Source organism: Telmatherina bonti, assembly GCF_933228915.1.
Source record: "Telmatherina bonti genome assembly, chromosome: 15".
Taxonomy (NCBI): Eukaryota; Metazoa; Chordata; class Actinopteri; order Atheriniformes; family Telmatherinidae; genus Telmatherina; species Telmatherina bonti.
Window position 1 is genome coordinate 27455268 of NC_136613.1, and position 26706 is coordinate 27481973.

General features: G+C 37.9%; 1 protein-coding gene across 1 annotated transcript; it reads left to right on the plus strand.

Annotated features, from left to right (window-relative positions):
- Positions 1 to 268: 268 nt before the first annotated feature.
- On the plus strand, positions 269 to 25452 carry wnt10a (wingless-type MMTV integration site family, member 10a; the record flags this gene model as incomplete). Its single annotated transcript, XM_079254424.1, has 4 exons — positions 269 to 330; positions 1863 to 2128; positions 8943 to 9316; positions 24892 to 25452. The coding sequence occupies 4 exons, from the start codon at positions 269 to 271 to the stop codon at positions 25450 to 25452; spliced, it is 1263 nt and encodes a 420-aa protein (XP_079110550.1).
- Positions 25453 to 26706: the final 1254 nt, after the last annotated feature.

The following is a 26706-nucleotide window of genomic DNA, read 5'->3' on the forward strand; positions in this document are numbered from 1 at the left end:
ATGACCATCTCAGTGCTGGTTGGCACATCTGGATTCAGGGCAGTAGGAGCTGTCAGTAGGCTGACTTGACCACTTTTTAAGCATTTTATTTAGTTTTTAAAATTGTTTTTTTTTTTTTTTTTCCACCGCCGAAACAGAAAGGGGATATTGGAATTAGTTTGAATTAAACCCATTTCCATTTTTAAAAACTTTTCAGTCTTCAAATTTTTACTTTTTTTTCTTTTTTCTTTTTTTTTTCTTTTTTTTTTTCTTATCACGAGGCACAGAGATGGAGCACTCAGTCCTCAGATTGACGTGCGTCTTGGTGGTTATCTGTCTCCTGGACAGAAGGTGAGTTCATTAGGGAGATATGAGTTTGAATTAAAGTCCAGTTGCTGATCTAACACTCTTATGAAATTTATTCACACATTACATTTTTTCTTCCTTCATACAAGTAAATGTTAAATAATTCAACTTAATCAAATAGGTACATGCATAAGTACAAAAAACAACAGGAAAAAAAAAAGTAAAAAGTAAAAGATATCTAACATATTAAGCTGGTTCATTTTAACTGTCTTGAAGTATAACTAAATAACTTGTATTGTTTTGTGTGTGCCTACATTATTTAAAAACATACGAAAACAAATGCACTTTGCAGTTGTTCAACCCTCAGAGCAGGAAACACAACAGGTAGCAACTGTAACTGGAAATTCAGAAGCAAACCAGCTTCAAAGTTCTGCTCCGCCATGCAAGTGAACTGTATCACATGTAATGGCATGTTTTGTTTATAGATTTCTTTTTTTGAAATGTAAATGCAGAGTAACCGGTTGATTAAGGGAGCAAACAAGGTTTAAATGAAAGTATAACTTTGCCTCTTTCCTTGGTTAATATGTTTGGTTTAGTTAAAAATAGTTGCACAAGCTACGCATATTGTACAAAACTGTGCAATGTGTGTGCAGGAGTAAGCGTATACACTCTTTCTTACACCTGGGTATTTGCGTGTGCATGTCAAAGTGTGCCTATGTGAGTGTGGAGACAGCGTGTTTGCCTAGAACTATGTTCTCGACTGAAGGGCTGTGTGTTTAACTGAAAATCAACAGGGAGACACACAACCTGTGTTTAGCATGTAATGACAATGAAAAGAAAAGCAGGACAGCTTTCAGTTTATAAGCCATCATCAGTGCAGTCTGTGTTTTCCTTGTTACTGCTGTTGCTGCTCCTCTGTGAAGTAGGAAAGAGCTCAGAGATAGTTGTCAGCCGAATTACTGGTGTTCACATGATTGATTTGCAACAGAAACATCTCAGGTTTGAGTGCAGAAAATATGTGGTAAAGTATTACCTCTGTTCATTTTATGATGCAGGTGGGCAACTTTTTTCCCCCTCTGACTCTGTTATAGCATATTTATGAGAATTGTGCAAAAGTTGATGGACAGGTAGCTGCGTTAGGCTTCAATTTACACATACATGCTTTAGAAGCTCAATGTGACACATATGAATTACTTTCACTTTTTGTGGGGAGGGGAGGGGGGCTACAACTTTGCACTATTATAAAGGGAATGAATAAGGAAAATTAAAACATACTAACAGATTTAAGGGTGCACTTCCCTCTCAAACCACCCACATCTGGAGATGGTTTTACAAGCATTAACCCACAGTATATGTGTATTTTTTTAGGTTTTGCAGGAATCAACCGCAGTAGAGACCATTAACTCTGGACATTTATTTATTAATGTGGGAACCTAACATTGGGATCACACCTGAGAAGCATTAACAGAGGCTCTACTAGTGCTAACTAAACTTTTGTGACTAACAGTGAGCCGAATGGAGACAATAGGTTTGAGTTGAGTATTCATTACCAGTAACCTAACATGTGCTCCCAACAGGGTGGACTCCAATGAAATCCTGGGCCTGAAGCTTCACAACTTCGAACCAATCCTGAATGCCAACACAGTGTGTCTGACACTGCCAGGTCTGACACGGCGCCAGCTGGAGGTGTGCATGCGTAATCCAGATGTGACAGCTTCAGCAATTCAAGGAATCCAGATTGCTATCCATGAGTGCCAGCACCAGTTTAGAGGGCACCGCTGGAACTGCTCCAGCCTGGAGACCAGAAACAAAATACCCTACGACAGCATAGTCTTTAAAAGAGGTCAGTAATGCCATCCCTCTGAAGTTTGGGCTTTTTTTTTTTTTTTTTTTTTTTCAGTCATCTTGCTTTTTCAATATATAAAAGTTTGGGGGAAACATTAAGCTTTTAAAAGCTGCAACATACTTGTTACAGAAATGTTTTCATACCCAGGCGATTTAAAAGCCTTCAACACAAAAAGGTTGTTTCAGGCTTCAGAGTTGAAATCTCATCACAGGGTACCAGGCTAAAATTTGGTCTTCAAACAGACTGTGGTTGCCTCCTCAAACACACTTCAGTGAAACACCTTGAAAGGAAAGGCTTAGCAAGATTATCTGGCACAGAGACACAAAAGATCCGAAACAAGAGTTAATATAATATTCTTCAAACTTACAAAGGGATCATTTTTCCATTGTTTACAGTTCATCAATGCCATCTCACAGTATGTCCTCCAAATGGTCAGGTTATCTCTAGTCACTAGGAGCCTGGTGTCTTTTTTTTCTTAACCACTTTACTCTAGCTTCTCAATCACACATACAAAGAGTTCAGCAACTTCAAAAGCAGTTAGTCACCTCCAGATTACCAAACCTCATGCAGATCAGTTTTCTCTGTTGCTTTGTTGTGCTTGGAGCTTTGCAAGTTGGCCACAAAGGATGAAAGAGGATCTTTAGAGTTGAGAAGCCTTCTGATGGTCTCATCCTAGGTTATGGACTGGAAAAGGCATCAATTTCTTAGTAGCTTGAGCACCTGGATTGATAGACAGACGCACAGTGTGGCTGGTGGTTTATGGGAAGGGTTTCGGTAGCTTTCAGTTTTTCTGGAAGTAAAGATTCAAAGAATCCTCAGAATTATGCAAAAGCTGTGTTAATATTTTAAATGTCGTCATAATGTTTCAGAAATTAGACTCAAGACGTGCATTTGGTGACAACCACATCGGTTATCACTTTGTTTCTATGCTATCTTTCATTTCTGTGAAGTTTCATTTCATAGTCCAAGTTGAAGTCTACAGTCAGTCATTGCACAGGGATTTTTGAACAGAAAAAAAAAATTACTACAGTTTATGCTCAAACAAACTTTCACTCCTCACTGACTCATTGAAACGCTGTTTGTCATTATTAGAAGAGTCAGTTGCTGGTTGTCTGGCATCCCTGGTTTGCCTCGGGTGCAGAAACACCAAACCACTGACACAAACAACCTCTTTAAATCAGATGATTCATCTGTTGCAAGTTGATACGATCCTTTCTTCAGAAGCTAAAAAATGGATACAAGTTAACAGGCTGCAGCCATTATTGCGTGCAGCTACTGCAGAGGGGCAGTGCTTTCAGCGAGGCATGTTTACAGACATGGGTTAGATGGAACTGGGAAGGGCTTTGAGCGTAACTGCCAGTAGAAAAATAACTGACTGAGGCTTGTGAGTGCCAAACCAGTATTTTCTTTAACAAGTTTATCTATGGTTTTAAAACTTTGTAAAGTAAAAAAAAAAAAACATCTGTCTCTGGAGCTTTGCCTATACAACTATACCTGGAGAGCTTTTTCAGATCTATAAAGTTTTTTTTTTTTTTCTTTAAATAAACTATCAAGCAATATTTGGTTTAAAATTAGTTTCGGTGTCTGATTTAACCGTCCCAGGTGCTGTTTGGATTCTGACTCAGACCTCTTTGCTGATGGTCTGTGACAACTTTTTTTTGGCCTGTGCTCATTTTCAGCTCAGGTTGCGTTAAAAACTAGGCTAAAGAGAAACCCAGCAAAGATGTGAATAGACCTAAGTAGGAGAATTGGTTCTTCTATCTGTTTTTCTTTCTTTCATTCTCCCTCTTTCTCCATCGCCGGGCTGCTCCTAATGCTTTTACTTCCCTTGCCAGTGCAAGTACTTGTGAATTTGCTCTCAGCACTTTCCCAACTCTCGGCGGCAAAAGCATAAACCTGTTTAGTCGGTTTCTGTAACACAAAGTGACAGTCTCCTTTGAATTTTTAATTCATTTTGCCACTTCCTCTGCCATCAGTTCAGCCGGGCGTGCCGCAGCCGGTGAATTATTTGTTAGATTGATTTGTTCCCAGTCTTCCGGGGGCCTGCGTCGTGGAGCCCAGAGCAGAGCAGGGCAAGAGCTAAAACAGGCTGTCTATGTAGGAGGATGTCCCTAAGTGCCATCTCTCCTCTTCCACCTTGTGCAGGTCAAGGTGGTAGGGTGGAGGAGGAAGGGGGACAGGTTGTGACTTTGTGAATCAAATTATGTATAAAGTGTAGTTTCAAAGTTTTTCTGTCTGCCTTTGCTTTTCAGAAATGCTGTTTTTAATCAGACAGGAATATATAAATTAGACAATAAATAATAATATCAGTATATTAAATGTAGCTTCATCAAGCTGTCACACGGCTAGAAAACTTGATCTAAGATTAATTTAGTCAATCTAACCTATTCTACTCACTTTAAAGATGACAAAATGCTGATGATGTGCTTATTACTTGTTTCCATTACCTCAAATTACTGATAATTGTCAGCTTTCTCAGTTTGCTTCTGGTTTACACGCTGCCTGTAATAAGATATAATAACCTCCAGTTTGTTTTCAGGAAAGCTAAAATTTAGAAACTGAGCAGTCTGAATTTAAAAGTGTAAAAGTCTTTCTGGTTAAAAAAAATAAATCTATTGATTACTGGTTTGTGATTGAAAAGGTTTTTTTTTTTTTTTTTTTGCCAGACTGATCAATGTTCCTTTCACTGTTCACAAAAGCAAGCTCATGCATTGGAAAGAGAGATGTGTGACGAGGCTCCACTGATGCAGGAGATCCGGTTTTCTCCCCTATAGACCAAAACTTCACGAGTATTTTTTTTCTGTTTTTGGTTTCCATTTCAGTAATTTTTACTTGTCCTTTCACTTTCTAACATTTTATTATGTTTATTTTTAAGCATAACAGGTGGAAAGTCTTATCTCATTGTAGTTAAGGCTGCCACTTTATCTGCAAGTTGAATTTAAACAAATTTGAAATTGCACACACAAATCTTTAAAAGTATTTAAAGCCCATCCTATGTCCTCACTCAATCTTTTTGAATATTTTAGTTTGATTCAGTATTTTCAAATCCATTAGCATTAAAAACTACAAATGGGTCGCTAAATATTAAGTTTTGTCATATTTAAACTGCAAAGTATGTGCCAAGAATGCCATATTGCCATGGTGACGCCTTTGCCTACCTGGTCTGTGGTATGAGTGCCTACACAGCAAATAAGTTTAGAAAATATAAATCCTTGGAAGCCAATGGCCAATTTACAAATAGATGGGTGCACAACCTGCCCGGGGATTTGTGCACAGGTATGTGAAGCTAAGCTTGGGAGAAGCCAGCTATAGGTAGCATACATTGGCCTTATCTAATATTGATGGTTTGAATTTAACTGTGAAAGGTAATAAGTTTCATCACCCTTTGCAGCAACAATGTCAGCTATGCAGCAATGCAGTGTAGTGGATCATTTTCATTTATTTTCTTAAAAATGCAAAAAAAATGGGAGACTAGCAATACAGTCAAATATCAGAATGTCTAAAGTGTCCTATAATTATAAATTTAGACCCTTGTTGGTTCTAGTCCTGAACTTTAGATGAATTACATAAAGTATTATACATGTATTGAACAGGTCTAGACATTTTTCTCACTGGTATATTCAGCTAAACTTCAAAATCTTAAATTTTAGTTACATCAGCTACTGTTCTGATGTAGCGATGCATTTGAAAAGTCTGATATTTGGTGACCTTTTCTCTTCCCCCAAGCAGGAAAGCAATAAAATGTTACTCCACGTCTCTTCTCTTTTTTAATGTATGAGGAATTTGGAGCACCTGATAATACAGCGACACAAAACTTTAGTTTGTTATAAATTGTCACCAAAACAAGCTCTTGAACCGATCACAGAACAGATGAGGGAAATGCTACCGGAAGTCACCATAATATGTAAGAGATATCCCATAATGCACCACCGATAACATAAAATTCCCCTTCCTTATACCAGCTTATTCTGATGCAGAGTTACAGTTGGGGGACTGGAGCCTATCCCTGCAGCTACTGAGCATGCAAACTCAACAGAGAAAGGCTTGAGCTGAGGTTGAAACAAGGAAACTTCCTGGTGTGGGACAACGTGCAAAGCTTAAAGGAAAGTTTGAAGTGTGATGAGGAGGTGACAGCAATGCATTTAAATAAAACTAAAGAAAAAGAACACAGGGTTACTAACTGTTTAAGTATTTCCATGTTGTGGATTTTTAATGGGTGAGGAAAAAGTGACAGAAGTTTCAGACATTTAGCTTCAATCTGAAAAACACAGCTTTTAAAGTTGTACAAATATCACAAATACATGTACAACTTACAAATGTTTGTTTTTTTCACCTGAACAAATAAAAGCATTTTGCTTTTTGTTTAGACTTCTTTATTATTATTACTTGTAAGCTTAAATATGAGGAAAAATCTCTTTAAAACATTTGTATTTGTGCCTGAACAAAAGCCCGTCTTGCTCAGTGTGTGATTATCTCATTTACTCCTTATTACGCAGTTTTCAACTTTATACGAGTTCAGCATCAGTTATGCAGAGCATAGAAGTTCAGCAGGGTAGCAACAGCGTCAAACATTACACCATATGCAATATAAAAGAAAAAAATATGGTATTGCTTTTTTTTAAATTATATAAACACATGTATAAAGAAGGAAGCAACCTCAAACAGTTCTAAAAGGGGCAACTCCAGTTAATAGATTTTATTTGACTCCAACAAGCAGCCTGAATCATTTCCCCCCTCAAGCTCCGCGCCATAAACCCCTGAGTGGTTTCTTTTCATGTTTTCTTTACAAGTTTCCATTCTAATCCTCACTGTTTTCTAAACCAGTAAGTGACTGCTAGTGGGGCTGCTTTTACAGAACCTGAGGGCACCTTCACAGGCAGTAAGCCGAGATCTAACAACAAACACCGCTGAGGGTTTGAGTGCAAGTGTTTCTGTCGCACTTCATCCTTCAGTATTAACGGATTCCACAATTGGACATGGACCTCTTTGTCACAAAAAAGATTACAACATGGGTTGAGTAACTGTATACACATCTGTCTGTGATGAACTCTTCTAACATTCAGTCTTCAGTCGAGGAGAAAGATATTCATTTAGCTTAAAATGCAAACGCAGCTACACATTATATGTAGACATAACATGTACAAAGTTGTTTAGCTAACCCTCTCTTCTTGCAGTAATCTGTCTGAGCCAGTTTGAAGTGATTACAAAGCAAGACTCACAGTTTGGGATTATGTTCTTCTCTAAGCTAAACACATAGACAACAAATCTTTGAAATGTCCAAAAACAGTTGAGAAGATCAGACAACAGCCACCATTACTTCAGAAAAATAATACAGAGAGAAGAAGTTTGCTATATGGTAACAGTCTATGATTAATGTCAGATGGAAAAAGTTAACTATCTTATTATCAATGCTGCTCACTTGCATGAGTTTAACTCTAAGCAGTGAAATGCACAGCTGAATATCTTGTGTATGATCAGTAGGACAGACAGAAGTAGACAGCCCTTTATAATCACAGTGTAGAAGTCCCACGTGCATCTTCTAATGGGAGTGGTGGGAGTCTGTTCATGCTCAGCTGGTCTTTTGAGACAGAATACGTAAGTGTTTGGAACTCTTAATTGATATTATCCCAGGTTTTTCCTCTTGTTTTAGGAGTTTATGGTGTGGTTTTGTGTATAAATATTCAGATAAACTCTTAAAAGATAAACTCATCTTGTACTAAATATGCATGCAGATAAGCAACCAAGTGAAAAATTCACTAAGCATTCCATGACTCCCTATATGTTAAAAGTTGGAATTTTATTTTGTTTTTTATTGAAGAAAAGTTCTTTCTGGCCTTCTGGGTTGAAACAGCTTTTTCTGGAGCAGAATACATCTGTGATATGTTCAGAGAATATAAACCAAGCAGAGCTCTTTGATCCAAAGACTCCGGTCAACTAGTCCAGACTAGAGTCCAGACCAAACATGGAGAAGCAGCATTTAGCTGCAAACAAGAGGAACAAACTGCCAGTGGAGATTAAACTTTCACCAAATGTAGAAACATTTCTTTTCTCATGCGCCTATGCATGAAATCTGCACAGTAACTTTGACTTAATTCTGCTTGTAATTATTTTTATATAATTTATTAATTTATTCTGATTTTGTTATTGGTATTTTCTTTCATGCTTTTTTTCCTGCAATGCTTTTAATGTTTCATGTAAAGCACTTTGAATTCTCTTGTACATGAAAGGTGTCATACAAATAAACTTGCCTTGCCTTGCCTTCCCTAATTATTTGAATAAGAAATACATGCCCACCTATCATTTTTATCCCTGCAAAGCAAAGATGGAATGCTTCACAGAAAATTTTCAGTCTTCTAGCTGACAGTGTAATTCACTCATTTCATCTGACAAGTTCACAGTACTAATCGAAGGAATGCTCTGCCTGCAGGTTATTTAGAGTTCCACATCTTTTAGTGTAACGCTTGAAATGTTTTTACAACAGGTTCTTGCAAACTCCAAGGCACATTGCTATTTCCTATACAGCCTTTGTATCAACTTCTGTCGGGTATGAATTTTAAGCTTATGTCATTTTGGACATAGCAGTAAAACATTAAACCATTGATTGGCAGTTCCATCTAACTTTTGGCAAATGGTGTTAACTGAAAACATCTTTTGCACTCGCCAGTGTTATTGCTTTTTTTATTTTAACAATATTCCAGTCTTTTCTTTCCCACATCCTGTTTCCTGGTTGTGCCACTTCTAATAATCTTTTTCTTCCCCATTAGTCTACCATGATTATATCATGATTGCTTCCTTCTCCCTTTACCCACAGGTTTCAGAGAGAGTGCCTTTGCATACGCCATTGCAGCAGCAGGTGTTGTCCATGCGGTGGCCAACGCTTGCTCCATGGGCAAACTGAAAGCATGCGGTTGTGACGAGAAGCGCCGTGGGGATGAGGAGGCCTTTCGCATTAAGCTGCACCGCTTGCAATTAGAGGCTATCCACAGAGGAAAGGGTATGGTTCATGGTGTCATGGAGCACTTCCCAGCTGATTTACCGGGGCCTCAGGACTCCTGGGAGTGGGGTGGCTGCAGCCCTGATGTGGAATTCGGCGAGAAGTTCTCACGGGACTTCCTGGATGCCCGTGAGACCTACAAGGACATCCATGCTCGTATGAGGCTGCACAACAACAGAGTTGGGAGGCAGGTGAGTCATTTTTGTGCATGACTGAGGTGATGTTTATTGCACTTCACAACAAGAATTGCTTCAGTTTACTGACATGTAGCACAGAGTTTACCCATGTTACATGCCAAAATCCCCCTACCTGTGAATAAACATTGGCATTAAGTTGCTACCCAGAAAACCAATCAGTTCCTGCTTTATGACCCACCCGTACCACTGGATCAGTATACTTATATAATTTTGAATATTGAACAAGCTTATGTCACAACGTTATGTTGACTGTATCACTGCGATCAGCCTGCTATGCAACAATCACACTGTTGCATAGCAACTGTCAAAATGTTTTTAATTACCATACAAGGCTGTAAATGTGGGATGGACGGTGCTGCCATGAAACAGATGGATCTCCCAGTTTATGGTGGCTGTTACTACCTCTGTTTTCTAGCAGGCAGGGGTGAGATATAGAGGATGGATCTAACTGACAACACAAAGATACTAAACGTATCATTCATTTCCAATTAGTCCAATTAAGTGTCGCGGGAAGCTGGATCCTATGCCAGAAATCCAGAGCAGGTAGACCCTGGACAGCTCACCAGTCCATCACAGGGCCAATACAGAGATACAAACAACCATTCATGTTCACTCACTCCTAAGGACAATTTATAGGAATCATTTCACCTAACACGCATGTCTTTGGATGGGAGGAAGCTGGAGTACCTGGAGAACATGCAAACTCCACACAGAAAGGCCACCGTTTGAGCCTCCGCCCCAATTGAGGCTTAAACCATTGACCTGTTTTGCTGTGATGGCACAGTGCTAACCACTACGCCACCATACGGCCTACTATATGTATCCAACTGCTCAGGACTTGTCTGCCAGCAGCAGTTGTCAAGAATGTCTGGGTAGGACCCACAGTCGGACTAACTTTGCCCAACTGAACTGATCAGGATGAAGAGACAGGGTAAGAAGTTTGTGGATGCAGCTTAATGATGAATGATTTGGATGTGGGCTGAACTGAATGGTCTGACTCCTCATACCTACAGGAGGAGGCTGCTCATTGGTAGTATGACTTAGGTAATTTTGTGAAATGAACAGTTACAGCTGTTGTGACATTGTACAGTAAATCGTTGGATAATGTCATTCTGCTGTTAATGTAAATATCATGCTGTTGTTCATGTCATTCGATGCAGAGTATAACAGATGTGGAGTGGGTTCAGTGATTCTTGGACAATGAGGCTTTTCCAGTGGATTGTAAAACTTTTGCTAATCTGTCCCATATTACACTGCTGTTTGCTTTTTTTTTTTTTCCTGATGGCTAACTCACACACACTGTGTTTATCTGTGTCAAATAACATGGAAAATGTTCTTTGAAAATCTTTTAATCCTGTTAAAAAATATTTCACCACAAATTCTTTCTGCTGAAATGCAAAGTCAACAGGAATGAAGGATCTTTGCATTAAAGCAAAATCAGCCCTAGCGGTCAATATTGTTTTTGGCTTTTACAGTGTTGTTCATTAACATGCTCTACTATATGATTGATCTAGGCTAAACAGTTTCATACTAGTTAAAATACTTTCTTTTTGTTAATGGTGCCAGTAAAACCTTTTACTTTTTCTTCTTGTATAGCTTCCTAAATAGATTAAATTTGCACCAATATTAATTCCACTAAGTACATCAGTACTTATCTTATTTTGGACAGCGCATCAGGTTTTGGACACTTAAGCCATTACGTTTTTAGCTGCGTTGGTAAAAGCAAACGTGTCATTATGGTGTCATTACTGCTTGTAATGGGGCTTGAGTCGTGACTGTAGTATTCATCCTAACAGGAGGCATAATCACTGAGACTGTGACACCCCTACACTCTAGGGATCTAAAGTTTTAAGCTTTCAGGACTTTTACACTTTGGACCTCTTTTGGTTTTGATGGTGGCCTGCAGAAATACGGTTCTTGCAACTTGTACAGTTACAAAAACGCTATCTGCATGGCGCACAAGAGCTTCAAAAATTGGTAGAAAGACAATGGACAAAAAAAAAAAAAAAAAAAGAAAGACACTAAATAAATTCAAACAAAGAAAAATAAAAACCTAGAAAAGCAAATGTGAATTAACTGTTAATCCTTTTCAGAGAGGCCTTTTGCTACTTTACCTTCCCTTAGTAGAGAAGAAAGCCAACTATTTTCTAAGAATGCCACAGGCCTTTCTGGCATATCCAAACATGCAAGGTTAGCAGGAAGGTTGTACATAACTGTCAGTTATTAATACTGTTGCAAGTGGTAGTACTGTAATACTCTTTAGTTGGTTAATTACAGTCCGTTCTCTGCAGTTTGGTTAATTGCAAAAAGACTAAGCACATTTTAAAATAAATCATTGCCTGACAAAGATTGTTAGTTAAAATGATGCCAGATCAGTCATATCATTCATGGTATACATGCAATATCAGATAAGAACAGCATGCAGTATGAAATAAAGATTTTATAATAGCCATACATCTTTCACGTCATTTTAGCCATTTTTTTAGATGTTTTTGGCATGGCTCAGGATTTCACAGTACCACTGTTGCAAAATCTCGCTTGGTGCATTTTCCAACATTGCTTTGTCACAAGCTCAGAAGGATTTTTGCCTTGGGTGACACAAGGGAGAGATGTAAATGACAGTGATAAGGCTTGGCAAAGTCTAGCAGTATGGTGCCACACAGACAACAAGCAACCGTAAAGTGCTCATTGTTCCCAGTTTCCTCCTGAGTAATTTGGGCCAGTATCTTTCCATCAGTTTACTTCTGGTTTCCTTGATTATGCAGACAAAACACAAATGTGGGAGCTCATCAGTCGAATCCCACAACAGCTGGCCTGGCTGTAGTAGCTGGAATGGTTGAAATAGCTGTATGCACAGAGCTAGTGACATAAGCTCCAATCAGTGTGGATATGAGAGTAAACACGGGTGGGGGCTGACAAGACATGAGTAATAATAAATAAGTGAGCCAAGGAAAGGGTCATAGTATACATGTAAGTTGTTTTTTAATCTGTCCCTCTTTACGCCACAGGCCTTTACATAATTAAATATTTGGAGGTAGTACATTGATTTATCAACTGTCGCACAGCCAACACATTCCAGGTATAATCATGCTTTGTCTTTGCTTGTCTTTTTCAAACACATGCGATTAAATGAAACATTGAAACTTCTTTACTACAAGAGATGTAGAAAAAAGCAGTTTTACGTCAAATATGTGTAACTCACAATTTCTCTATTTCAGGACACTTGACTAACTACAAATTTGTAGAAGCAAAAAAAGCTGAGAGCAAAGACTTGAGCACTTTGCTTTCTTAGACAAGCCTGATGGCCTCTGATGACCTTGGTTAAGTTCCAAGCTAAAGTCTTTTGTAACTGGCTTATCTGATACTGTCGATCTGAAAACACCTCCAAACATTTAACTAGATTGTTGTGGAGAATCTCTGTTATCTTGTCAAAATCATAAAATGAGCTTAAAGGATTCTTGTAATGAAGAAAAGGGTTTAAACAAGAAAGTTTTCAGCAAATTACCACCAGCTACAAGGCTGTCTGAGTTCCTGCCTATGTTACAGCTGACCTTGAGTTCACCAGTCAAGTAGCCAAGTTTTCAGTTTCTTGCTTTCAAGAACCAACATGGACAGTATAAAGAAGGGAGGGATGAAGAACAAGCTTGACTCATTGCAGAGCCGTTTTACTGTAGAAAACCCCACATCTGATGACTTCCAAGTGTTAAAGAAAAGCCCAATAAAGCCCTGTTAAAACCACACAACATACACGTACATGTGCACACAAGGATCCCTGTATCAAACAAAAAAAAAAAAAACCCTGACAGGTGGGGCTTTAAAATAACGCCCACCCATCCCCTCTGTCTTTCCTCCCACCAACCCAACACTAGCACTACTTCACCTCCCTCCCCCCGTCCCTCTCACCCGGTACAGAGAAGTAGTCTTTAAGCACAGGAATGCGGTGGTTTTTTTTGCGGGGTGTGCGTGTTGCCTCATGCCCACCCCAGGGTTCTCACGGCGTCCCGTCTTGTTTTTAGCCCTAATTAGTGACTGCTAGCAGTTTGGAAACAGATGTTTAAAACCCTGCAAAAGATTTTAGACTTCAAACAGCAGGGCGGAAAGTAGAAAGAGATTCGCCCTTCCTTCCCTCCCGTCTTTCCCCTTTGTTGCTCTGCCTCCTCCAACTTCTCTTCAGCAAGAGCTGGAATAGAAATGTGTTAAGAAATTATGTCACCATGTTAAAACACCACATGTCTAAACTACCTTCTACATAATTAATATTCTAAAATATTGATCACAATAAAATACAATCATGAAATTAGTTGTATTCTTTCATTTTGGTCCTTTTTTTAACATTGATTTTTGAATTGAATTCATAATCTCCCTCCAGGAATTAATAAATTAGTAGTAGTGGTAGTATCCAGCAGTAGAAAAAGAATTAAAAAATACTACTACTACTACTACCAGTACTACTACCAGTTCTACTACTACTAATAATAATAATAATAATGATAATAATGGCAGAAAAAATACATACATCATTCCATTCAGCCCTATTTGGAGTCAGTAAATGCCAGTAAACACAGACACTACTGTTCAGTAGTTATAATAAGTAGTTTTATAATAATCAAACATCAGCTGGCAATAAATTTTTTGATATTTTCATCCTCGCTCTGACTATTTATATCTGCTATTTGAAGAACACACTTCAAAACAAATACTTGGCATGCTTTCCTGTGTTAATGTTGCAGAGCTGGGAGCGATGTAGGTTCTGTTGAATCCTGCCTGTTCTTCAGTCAGGTGGTGACAATGCTGGCTGCACAACATTGTGTGGTGTTACTGGCAAGCTTCTTCTGGTAATTACAATTTACCATCAGGGCCTGACTTCAGGCAAGTAAGGAGAGATGGGTAACAGCTTTACAGGAAAGAAGCTATCCATTTCAATTGCTTTTCCCCCTCTTTGTGGATGTATACAGAGCTATCGAAAGTACTGAACTTCTTATTTCTTTAAGAATAGCTAGGAAAACTTGTAATAGGTGCAGGAATACAGTGAAATATGAGCAAAAGGAATGCAAAATAGACATTTTGAACCTTCTTAAATAAGCTTGCTTGGTCTTCAGGAATAGTCCGTTATGATTCTTGGAGTACTTTCTAAAATTCTGCCTTGGATATTTGCTGACGTTTGTTTTGTTGCCTTTTTCTCCCCGCTTCCTCTTCATTAACATGTGGTGGCCTGCAATGCAGTAATATACTTTATCACCATCCGGTGGTAATGAGGAGATTAACAATCGCTTCTAACCTTCTGTGCTGAGCATTTCTGATGTGGCTTCAGTGAACAATTGATGGATCAATTGAAGAGCCAGATGCGTCTCTCAGGACCTGGGTCAGGTCTTTGCTGGATTTTCTGTGGAGACTCATTTCATACTCTTCATCTGCTGTAGATTATTTTATGACCTGTTACTTATTTTGTCCTTTACTTGAGGAGTTTCTTAAAGTTTGTTTTTAAGGATGCACTAAATACCTCTTTGGTGACCACTTTTAAACCATGATATTTTTTGGCACTTTTTTAATCAAAGCATCTATACAAATGGAAGAAAATTATGTTTCACTGTGGCAAATTGCTTGTAACACATTACTTAAGGATACAATTACTTTTTTTCTCTTATCTGTTTAGGCACAAAACTGGTTCCTCTTTTCAGTTATGTAGCTTTTTTGTTATTGAATGACACATTGGAAAAATTAGGCTCCTGATACTCCCCTGAAAATGACAAGTTCAAAGGACTGGACTGAAAGTGAGTGAAAAACAACCAACAAAAATTAAGAGAACATCTGTCAAATGCTGCTGGACTTCAGTGCTGCTAGAATTTTGCACAGTAATATACATTTGACAATTCAGTGGGTAAAATTCAAAATTTGAAATATTTATCATTGCTCACAAAATCATTGTCGCTCACCTTATACCCTTAATGGTACTTTTATCTGTTATTTTATTGATTATTGTTGAGTTTCAGTTGTGAAAGCACAGGTTCAGAAATATTTTGCAAAGTACTTTTACTTTGTCATAATGAAACAACAATGAAATATGTAGTCTATAGCTCACTTTGGTTAACAACTTATTATAGAAGAGGCACTGTACACGTCTGATGTTATTAATGCAAACCTTGTTTGATCAAGATTATGACATAGAAATGATATTGTATGATAATGCAAAACTACAAGCAGAAAGAAAGATATGATCCAACCACATTTTAATTATTTTTGGACCATCTGAAAAAACTATCACCCCTCTAACTTTGTGTGCCAGCCTAACACTGCCTTTCCAGAGTTCCCTAAAATAAATAAGTCATACTGAATCTGAGTAGCACCCCTTTGAGATCTAATCTGTCCAACAGTACAGGAACATCCAGATCCTTTTATGGTTAATTTAACCCTTGAGCAATGATAAACTGCTCTTAAGAGTCCGTGTTAACCCACTGACTCAGATCCCACACTGCTTTTGATCAAAAAGCAGTAGCGCTACATTGGTCCTGTGCTCCTCAGAGGCCAGTTCATATCATCAGCGGTGTGTATTGCACTCCTTACACTACAGAAGAACAGGGTTTAATCTGACCTAACACACACTCTGCATGCACCAGTCCATGCATGTGTGCACATCTAACAGGAAACCAAAGAAATAGCCTTAAGTCTGATTTGTCCTTAGAGTTCTGTTTTACTGATGCACACACAAACACAGCTCAACAGGTGGAACTGCTTATGTGAGTAATAACATTTTATTAGACTCTCTAATTGAGAGTTGTGGACACTGTGTGAGTAAATGTTGTGCACACAGACACAAATGCGCAGTCATTCTAATGCAGCATGGCTGTATACTGCAGATATGCATTTGTGCTGTAATTGCATGTCATTGTGTGAGTGTGTGTGTGTTTGTCTGCGTACGCTTAGCCTTTCTTTTGAAGCAAGGCATTTGCTTTGTTTAAAGTGATGTCTGGGTTTAATGTGTTGCTGGGGGATTTGTTTGTGTGCTTTGATATCGCCTCGGCTTTCTGCCTGGCTTTAAGGTCCTTCAGTAGATTTTCTTTGAACTGAATAACTCAAGGCAGCAAGCAGACTAGTCGGCTGTTTATCTGCAATAAGGGTCGATTGTGGGACACGAAGACATAAGATCAGGATTTTCCCAAAGTGGTGAGTGGTGATGACACAAGGATTGGGCTGTGATTAAATTCAAAGCACCAAACAAAACAAGGAATAAGACATCATTTTTACTGCCGCAGTTAGGATGGTTATGACTGGCAATGACATCGCTCAACGTCTGTACATCCACATGGTTAACACATCACAATAATTACATGCAGCATTTGTTTTATAGATAATGTGGGAAAATTAGAAATGATCACAGATGACGTGAAAAACAAAGATAAATTCTTATTAGTAGATTTTTATTTTCAGTTTGTGTCATGCCAGAGGACTTCCTAAATGTTGTTCACCACCTGCTTCATCACCAAATAGTCAGCACTGACTCAGACAAGTCTTTCTATCTGGTAACTTAATCGAGACAATATTCGGCTAAAGGAATGTGGTAATGCTTCACCTTTGGCATACAGCAGTCCTCAGTCACAATGCGTTACGACATGGCTGCTCAAGGCAAGCGCACACAAGAATTGAACTGCTTCATTAACTTTGTATGTTCTGGAAAAAAAAAACTTGCTGTAATTATTGACTATTGTTTAACTGACATGCAAAAAGAGTATCTTTGGCACACAACTGCAGATTCTATGGTTTAATTCTGCATGTCATCGCCTCGTCTTTGTCCCTTCTTGTTTTCTTTCCCCTCCTTTGCTCTCGACAGCTTTCTAGTAAAAGCAAAACACTGACTACTTTTCTTTGTTTTAATTTCAGAGTCACACTGTAATAAAAAATGTCCAATATTAAATCATTTAATTCCATCTACTCCTCCTCCACATTACACAATTTAATGCATTTACTTTTTTCTGGTCTACTGTATTATGTAGCTTCCAGTTCGAGTCTGCCACCAACATGTTGTATTTGATCTCTGTCTGGGGTGGTATTTTATAGATGTCGCTGTCTACTCTCTAGGCCCATTAAAAGTTGCCAGATGTTTGTTCAAACTATGGTCCACAATTGACGTTACAGTCATTACGTCTCAGTAGTGTAGGCCTATGTGCAGTGCAAACCAAAGTGTGTATTAACAGGTTTCAGTCCATACACCAGATAGCCAGATTTTTTTCTAAGGACAATATTTAATGCAGATGAACTTTCATCTTTTATTTTGACTCTTTCTAGATTGCAATACAAGGAGTTCTGGTCTGAGTAAGGTTCACATCCAAATGAGTGTCAAATTAAAAGAACTGTCAACATGAAGGGATGAGTTGGCACTGGGCAACACTGCCAACTGCTAGTTCAGTAAGAAACCATTGTTTACTTATTTAATGTCAAGGCAATTTCTGTCTATTTAAATCTCTGAGTACAAGTAGAATAGATAGAAGTACAAACTGGGGGCAGGTTTGGTGTGTTAAATGTGTTAGGTAAGGAAATTTCCTCAGATGGGAGGAGTTTTTGGCTAAGGAGGGATGTTCCTCCTCTGATAGCATTTAGAATTTTGTACCACCATCATGGAGTCAGAAATCAGAACAGTACAGATAGAAACTGCATCGTACATTGCTATGTGGGCAAATGAATTAGATTCTAGCAGCCACAGGAGTTTGATGACTAATTGTGTGACATTTACTCATTTTGTTTTTATCAAACACCAAAGCCACTGTCTTATTGTGATCAAGTGTTGTGATTGACTGGGATGACCAATAGCTCAGTTTTAGAGAAGTTGAGGGAGATGTTAAATTTTTTATGTGGGTATGTCAGGGAGTAAAACTGAACTTTTCATCTGTTGTGTACATGTCTGGAACACTTGTGAAAGGATGAACAGTTTAAGGAAAAGACACCTCTTTTTCCTTTGGTACATAATGATAATGGTGAAACACATCATTCAGCATTCAAATAGATGTTCAGTTGCGTTCAGATCTGGTGACAAGAAATCCCACAACATAGCAACTCATATGCTTTAAATGAATCAAACCAAGGAGTTATCAACACTATTCTTTTTCTAATCTGCATGTATATTTATATGGAAATTGTCCATGTTCTTATAACAAGATACCAAACACTGCTGTTTCTTCTGAAGTAAAGCAAAGATTGGGTGTTGATGCATATACAGCTCAGTATAGCTGAATATTTCTACGTTCTGCTCCCTTTAACTTTCACTGTGATCACCATACATGTAAGTAAGTAAGTAAGTATAGCTGAGTTCACTGAGATTTTCTCAGATGACACAGTAGTTAAAAAATCAGGATTTCATTGAAGTAAAGGGACATTCTGGAAAGGCTTTACACAAACATGACTCGACTTGTCATTTTAATGAGCTGCTTTTCAGTCAGCTTCTGACATGCTTTAGCCATCTTACAAAAGATTCAAGAGAAAATGTGAATGAGAGCAGCTTTAATTGGAATTTAGTTGTATTAAGAAAGTAATGCTTTAAAACGATGGAAAAATATGGACCTGTACAGGTTGTGAGCTTTTGTAGTGTATAAGTCCCATTTGAGTCTTCCTGATCGGAGTTGTTTGACCTCCAGCCACGTTGTCTTAACGTGTTTGTGCTTTGAAAAGTTTTATTTATACAATTTGGTTCAGACTAATACATTCATATGCATTATCAAAAAATTGTTTTGGTCTAACTAATTTTTTCTGGTATCATGTAGAACTGGAAATCTCTGCTGAATCATATATTAAAAACTGCATTGATCGAGAGCTTGTTTAACACATGAGACTGGATTCAGACATCCGGAGTCCTTTGTCCTCAACCAGCTGTGTACTGGCAACCCCCACCTGCAACCTTCCTCTCTCTCCGTGAATCAGATGGTTTGGACCAGTTGTTCCAAACCATACCAGCAAAGTGTCCACTGGACCTCTGTGTTCTACATATTTTTTCTGTAAGTTGTCACACATTGACTTCTTGTTTACTCCAAAATTTCTTACTTAGCACAGAGTTGCATTTTCCCCTCCTCTCTGCTGTCTATATTTTAATTGCATATTGTAGAGACAGAATAGATGTGACTTCTGACTTCAATCTGATATATGGCAAATGACAGATAGATGAGCACTTAATATCCGACAACTCTTCCATCATCTCTACATCTGCTCGACACCTTAGTACAGTTCTTCTCAAAATCGAAAATGAGGTTTTCCTCCTAAATGTATTTCTGTTTCAAATTGACCAGACCACATGTCGAATTGGCAGACCACTTCTAAGAAAGCATGATCCAACAGCTTCCTCTTTTCCTATCACCTTTGTACCTGTTTGCCTTTCATCTATCTGCCAAAAGAATATTTCCCACACACATAAAGCACATTTCACCTGCAGTTATTTTCTTTTGTTAGGGTTTTAGGAGCTTGCAAAACCAGAGCGCAGTGTGTGCAGCACGTCAGCAATGTGTTTATTGAACAAGCCTGAAAAAGACTGAACAGATGTTTTTCTTTTGATGATGAATTGGCAGAGTTTGATTTTATAACAAATGTGATAAATCTGAATTTAAAACAGAAAAACATATTTGAAGTTCTCATAATGTAAGTTTAGCCCACAACTAAGAGGAAGTTATAAGCCACACAGCTGTGCCAGGCACAATAAATCAAAGTAAAAGGTTACAGCATTTCTATTTTGTTGTAACACGTTCCACAAAAAAGTGGCCTGTCATTAAGTCAAAAGTTTCTTCTTTGACACACGATTGCTTTACTTTTCACAACCTTTTGTCATTAAAATAAGAAAACATCAGAAACTTGTAGAACATGCTGGTTAGTGGTGGCCAGTGTATGCTTCAGTGTATGCTTGCCCTCCATGTGCCGCGTATTGCCAAATAGTGTCTCTGTGTTACAAGAGAGCCCTCCTCTTTACTGTCCCCAAATAAACAGGAAATAGAATACTGCCAGTGGCTTTCATGTGCCTATTTCTCTTTATGCCTGCATAAAACCCTTTTCCATTTGTGTTGGCTGGATTTCCATTGGCCAAATTTGACTTCCTGTTGCTTTCCCACACACACACATGCCAAGTCAAACAATCCTAAGGATCTACGTCTGATTGTGAAAATGGTCATTTTGTAGGTATATGGTGCAAAGAAGACATTGGTTGTTTTACAACAACACTCTATTCCAGTTTTTGTGTGTGAGGGAAGTTTTAAGTCCAGTTTGCATCATGTAACAAGATTCTTCCACCATGAAAAAGAAAATCTTTTCAGGTCAGTGCCCTTTCTGGAAGATTGACTTTTCTGCCATCTGGAGTTATATGTAAGCCAGAAAAATGCTGTGAATCTGATGTGCATTGATTTTGCAGAAAAAAAGTTAAGTTGCAACACTTCTATACTCTGTCCTTCAGTAAAAAAATGTTTTCCCTTATAAAATAAGTATTTAGTGGGGATATAAAAATGTTCACATGTGCTGAAATGTTTTGCACATCTGTTTGCAGTAAGAAATAACTCCAGAAGTAACTTCTGCTGTTGCACAGTTCTTTGTAACCCCGACCCTGCTGTGAATTTTCCATCAAACAGTAGAAATGTGGATGCAATTATGACTCCTAGGTCAGTTTGTGTCTTTAAGGTTTAAGTGGGCAGGAGCATTTCATGATTACAGACTTTGCTGTATGTTTAAGGCCAGTACGTTTGTGATTCTGGGGTTGCCTCTGCCTCTCTATAAAACCTGAACCAGAAGCTACAATCTGAACTGCAGTGCAAGTGCTGTTTGAACTGTTATAGTGTTGTTTACTATAAAGTCTTATAGCCTCTAGTATATACTGGCCACTGATCACAGCTCCTTTAAACTTTCTTTTCAACACACTCATTAACAGCACAACTTAACTTATTCAAACTATGCGTTTATAACTCACTTTCTGTTGCCCAAGCACACTCAATAATATGCTCCATGATGCAAAGACTGAAAGCATTTTGCATTGTTTTGCATGATTATTATAGTTTGACATGTAAATGTGCTTTAACTACAACACAAGTGTCTCTAACATTTCATTTTTTCACATATCATTCTTTACTGGTAGATTAAGGGAAGTGTTAAGTGTTAAGACAATATAAATTTGTTAAAACATGAAAAATAATTAACAAACTGTGTAAATCTAACCAAATGACGTATTCTAACTTAAGTCCATGAACACTCATAACGGTCCTCAAAACAGTTTTTCCTTTGGAAAATTTTGTATCTTACCTGTTTGTTCAGTGAATGACTTATTTATTACTACCCATGACAGTGAGGTTGGTATCATAAGAAAATGTGATTCTTGGGTCACCTACTGTTACTGGAACTCTCATGAATGATGGATATATGTTTACATATCTGTATATCTGGTTGTGGTCAGGCTTTATCAGTGACATTGAGTTGCAATTCACCTGTACAAAATACAATCATGGAGTCTTAAAGGTCTGCAGCTGACTTACCTGAAACATGAAAACAAAGGTTAATCCTTTAACAGCCTCCTCTACCAGTTTGTAGAGCAAATTCATTTGATCGTTTTATTTTATTTTTATTATTATTTATTAAAAATGAGTCTTATCTGAGCCATCTCTACCACTTGGCGTAGATATGTAATATCTAATATAAATGATTGTGCTCCAAATGTGGAACGGTTTTGACCCTTTAACTACTGTTACTATATTATTAACTGTTCTCACAAATGTTTTTATTATTGCGCAAATGAAAAGTGAAAAAATGTTATGAAACATTTTGTTCCTACTTTTTTCTTAGTGTTAACATTAAAGGGCTAAAAAGAGAACATGAGTACTGTTCAGTCAATGGTTCACTGGGTAGACTGCACTGAAAAGGAGGGCAGCTAAAAGACCCCAGGACCCATTCCCACTTCGTGTCCCATATTCTTTTTTAACCCGTGATGTATTTTTAACCATCTAAGTGGCATACTGGTGTAAGAGAGTTAGAATCCCTGCTTGATCACTTGTAGTTTTGGCTCCATCACAAGAGGAAGCTTTTCTTTTTTCTGTGAATTCCACTCAGTCATTTTATATTGATAAGTAAGGTGCCCTTTACTCTGCATTGTTTTCTCACAAAGGTGCCTTCACAAGACAAATGGTGTGATATATATTCAACATGCTGTGTGCAATATTCAACATCATGTTGAGAAAAGTGTAATGGAAGAAGAAAAGCAGACTTTTCAACAAAAACAAGAAGTTTCTCGCCCAACTCTTTTATTTTAGTTTCAGTTTGTTTTTAGTTTTGTTTCTAGAGTGTTTAAGAATTTCATAGTATATTTGTTTTTATTTTTTTATGGGATTTGAATCGTGTATTTTCTTTTTAATCCTGACCAACTTGTTTTGTTCCTAAAATTATGTTGACTACACATAAACAATTGGTTGCGATGGCTGAACCACACACTGGAAGCAGTAAAACAGGAAGCGGGAATTCAAATATACAGAGAACAAGGAAAATACCTTTCCCAAAATCACATATCCCACCTGTTAGACCACATCCCCCTGCAGCTGACTACAGTATGCAGATCTTGACCCTTGTTTATTGGTATACATTTGGGAATAATGTTTGCAAAGTTTATTGTTGATGTTTTATATTATCGTGTGTTGTGGCCCACCAAATGACACTAAAGGTCAGCTAATCTGTGTGTAAGAACCAGGAACTTTTGCAGAAAGACAATATTTAAACCCTTCAATGAGAGTAGAGTGATGTTTTTTTAAACAAGAAATAATATGTATGTCCCCATGATGATATAAAACCCAAACACACAAGTCTGTCCTTGTGCAGCTAATGTTATCTGGACATTTACTTCGATTTACTGTTGATAGCATAAGGTTAATTCTTAACCATTGTCTTTTAATGCCTTTCCCCAGGTTCAACCACACCTTAGTCCTACAGAGGACCTTATATACATCGACATATTACACTGCTAGAGAGCATTATAATAGCATCATGTGTTGTTTAGGATAGAAATGAGTGGTATTATATTGACTGAGTACTATTAGAATTATTACTATTGTTCTTTACTAATATTGCTGCATGGCTCCACTATTGTAATAAAGTATTGTTAGTTAAATAGGCTTATAGATTATTTAAACACTTTATGTGTTGTATGACTGTATTGTTATTGCTATTTAAATTACTATAGATATCATTAATTCTATTGATACAATTATTACTATAAAGTCCCATTTAAAATATGTATTGTTGAGGATATTGATATCATCACTGAATCTTGTTATTTTGTTATTATTACGATTTATTTTTCTGTTACGTGATAATGTAATACCAAGCGGTTATTATTAGTAATAAATTTGACAACAGTATTTATAATGTCTATGATAATGGATAGAATTTATGGGAGTATGCAGAAGGGATGTGATTTAGTTTTATTTTTATATTCACACTTATTTTTTCCCTTTTTTTACACTTATGTTCAGATCATTTAAGCAATCTTTTCATCAGTTCCATGTCCCCACACAATGTCATACAAACACAAATGTCTCCACAAATGTGTGTACTTTCACTTTTTGTTTAATTTCTTTGTTTAGTTTCTAAGTACAGTTTATGAGTGAAGTTTTGTTTGTGTATTATAGTAAGTAGTCTTACTGTGAGCACATTAGAGTGTCCAAACTCTTGAGTATGTGTGTTGTATGTGTGTGTGGAGTGTGTTGATAGGGGCGGCAGCAGTAGCATCTGTCAGTACTCTGGGTGGCCTGGTGTTCCTGTTGGTAACTAGATCTTAAAGTTTTGGAGTGGTGCTGACTGAAAAACACACACCAACACATGCATATGCACACACGCATCCCATAAACCTCTGTACACGTTACTAAAATGGACAAGACTAATTCCATGTAGGATTAATCTGTCTATGTCTGGGTGTTTATGTCTGTGCACCAGTGGCAAAGACGGTTAGATTTGGTAGTGATGTTTATGCGTTAATAGGGTGTTATTCCTATTTCCTCATGAAGATGCTGACTTTAGTCACTACAACCTTTTTCACACCTTATTGAAGAGTAAAATTATGTGTTTTCACATCTTAACCTATTGAACTCTGAGCATTGAACTCACTGAAGAGCCACAGCTGTTCATATTCAATGACTTCCAATGGCCAGTATAAAACCATTAAAGAGAAAATATGTAAATACTGTTAAGCCCTGATGCCTAATGTGCTGCTACATGTGGGTCATGCTTGGAGTCATTACTTGATGCCAGACGATGAATAATGGCTGTAGTGTCTGTTTGGGTAATGCCTGCATCTACAGGGTTATTTGATATCAGCATGTTTAACAACATAGCCAGAGTCAGACCACCTGGATTTCTGACTGTAGAACCTTTTTTTGTGTTCTTTGTACCATTTAGTAAACAAAAACTATGTGTCACTACAGAAAGTTTAATATGTACATGTGTATTAAATACAACTATGAATCAAGAGTCATTAATTTTCCTTTTTTCCCCCCTCTCTCTCTCATCACTCTCACCTGTGCATATTTCCTCTCTCGATCCCACTCTTTTTGTCTGCCTACACTGTCTGTGTTCCACAGGTGGTGCTTGACCACATGAGAAGGAAATGTAAGTGCCATGGGACATCAGGAAGCTGCCAGCTGAAGACCTGCTGGCAGGTTACTCCAGAATTCCGGGTTGTGGGCTCAATCCTCAAGGAGCGCTTCCACATCGCAACGCTTATCAAGGCTCACAACCGAAACACCGGACAGCTGGACCACTCTCACAATAATCATCACAACCACCACAACAATCACCACCACCATCATCATCACCATCATCATCAGCACAACCACCACGGTCACCACCACCACCACCACCACACACATCGGCGGCGACCCAGTATCAACGAATTGGTGTATTTTGAAAAGTCGCCGGATTTTTGCGAGAGGGACCTGAGTTCGGATTCAGCGGGAACGCAGGGCCGGATCTGCAACAAGACCAGCCATGGGATGGACAATTGTGAGAGTCTGTGCTGTGGGCGGGGCCACAACATACTGCAGCAGACACGAAGCGAACGTTGCAACTGCAAGTTTCACTGGTGCTGCTACGTGGTCTGTGAGGAGTGTAGAATAACAGAGTGGGTCAGTGTCTGTAAATGAAGAAACACACTTTAAAAGATTTAAAACAGAGAAGAAAGAAAAAGAGACTTTTTTTGTGTGTCCAGACCATTACATCAAAAGGGGAAAAGACTTTATTATAATACCCCCCAAAAATGTTTTCTTTTTTCTTTTTATTTTGCAGTGGACTGCTGATTTTGCTTGCAGAAAAGATGCTCAAGGACAGAGCATGATGCAGTCGAGCCAGCGGATAGATAGATGTGTATGTTGGTAAACAATGTGCACATGCAGGATATGTATGAAGCTGCCACAACTCAGAGAGATTGGACATGTATTGCCGTCCTCTTGAGGACCATGATTATTTCAAAGAAATATTTCAGATTTAAAAAAAAAAAAAAAAATCTGTTCGATCTGGCTGCATGATATTCAAGTTGGCAAACAGGAACTTGACAGTAAGCAGTAGGAGGAAGGCAGAAAGAAAACAAAAAGGCCTCATGGCTACAGCAACACAAGGTCTGCACAGCTCAGAAACTGATTTATTTTCATGTCATATACTAAAATTTACTCAACCATTAATTCCATGTCCTTAAGTACAGCACACTGTAAATCCAGTCATGTTATACATTTCCTATGTCTTCTAACCACATCATAAAAACAGAGTATACAGTATTTAAGCACTTAAGGATGTGTGCCTCATTCGAAGGCAATTAAAATTCCTTAGTATTTATTTAGAGCAGTTGTCACGTTGCACATATAATACAGCAGGTTCAGCTGACATGTACATATATCAATGTTTCTGTGTTGTATGTAATAACTTATAACCCTGCAAACAATCATAACACGCTTCAGAAAATATTTTGATAAGAGAAAAAACATAATTTTGCATAGTTTGGTCTAAAACCCATAACATTCCCACACATTTATCTGCAAAGCTGCATCTGTAGGTTGAGCTTTTATAATTAACTGTAACCTCCGTGCAACAAACGAAACAGTGACGACTGAATGGCCGAAGTTAAAGTCATTCAAAAGACTGATCTGAAGCTCTGATTGGTGGGATTGCTCACTACAGCACTTCACATCTCAAGACATTTCCTTTCCTCAAATGGAGGTTGTAAAATAGTTCACAGAAATTGGTTTCAAATAGAGCAAGCACCACTTCTATTCACCAGAGCAAAATAATATTTTGGACCCACTTGAAAATCACTACAAAACCACTAAGACAAAGGCTTATGCTGCTGTTGTTAGACCCTCAGTAACACATAACACAGGTACATTGTCCTGAATTAAGTTGTCCAA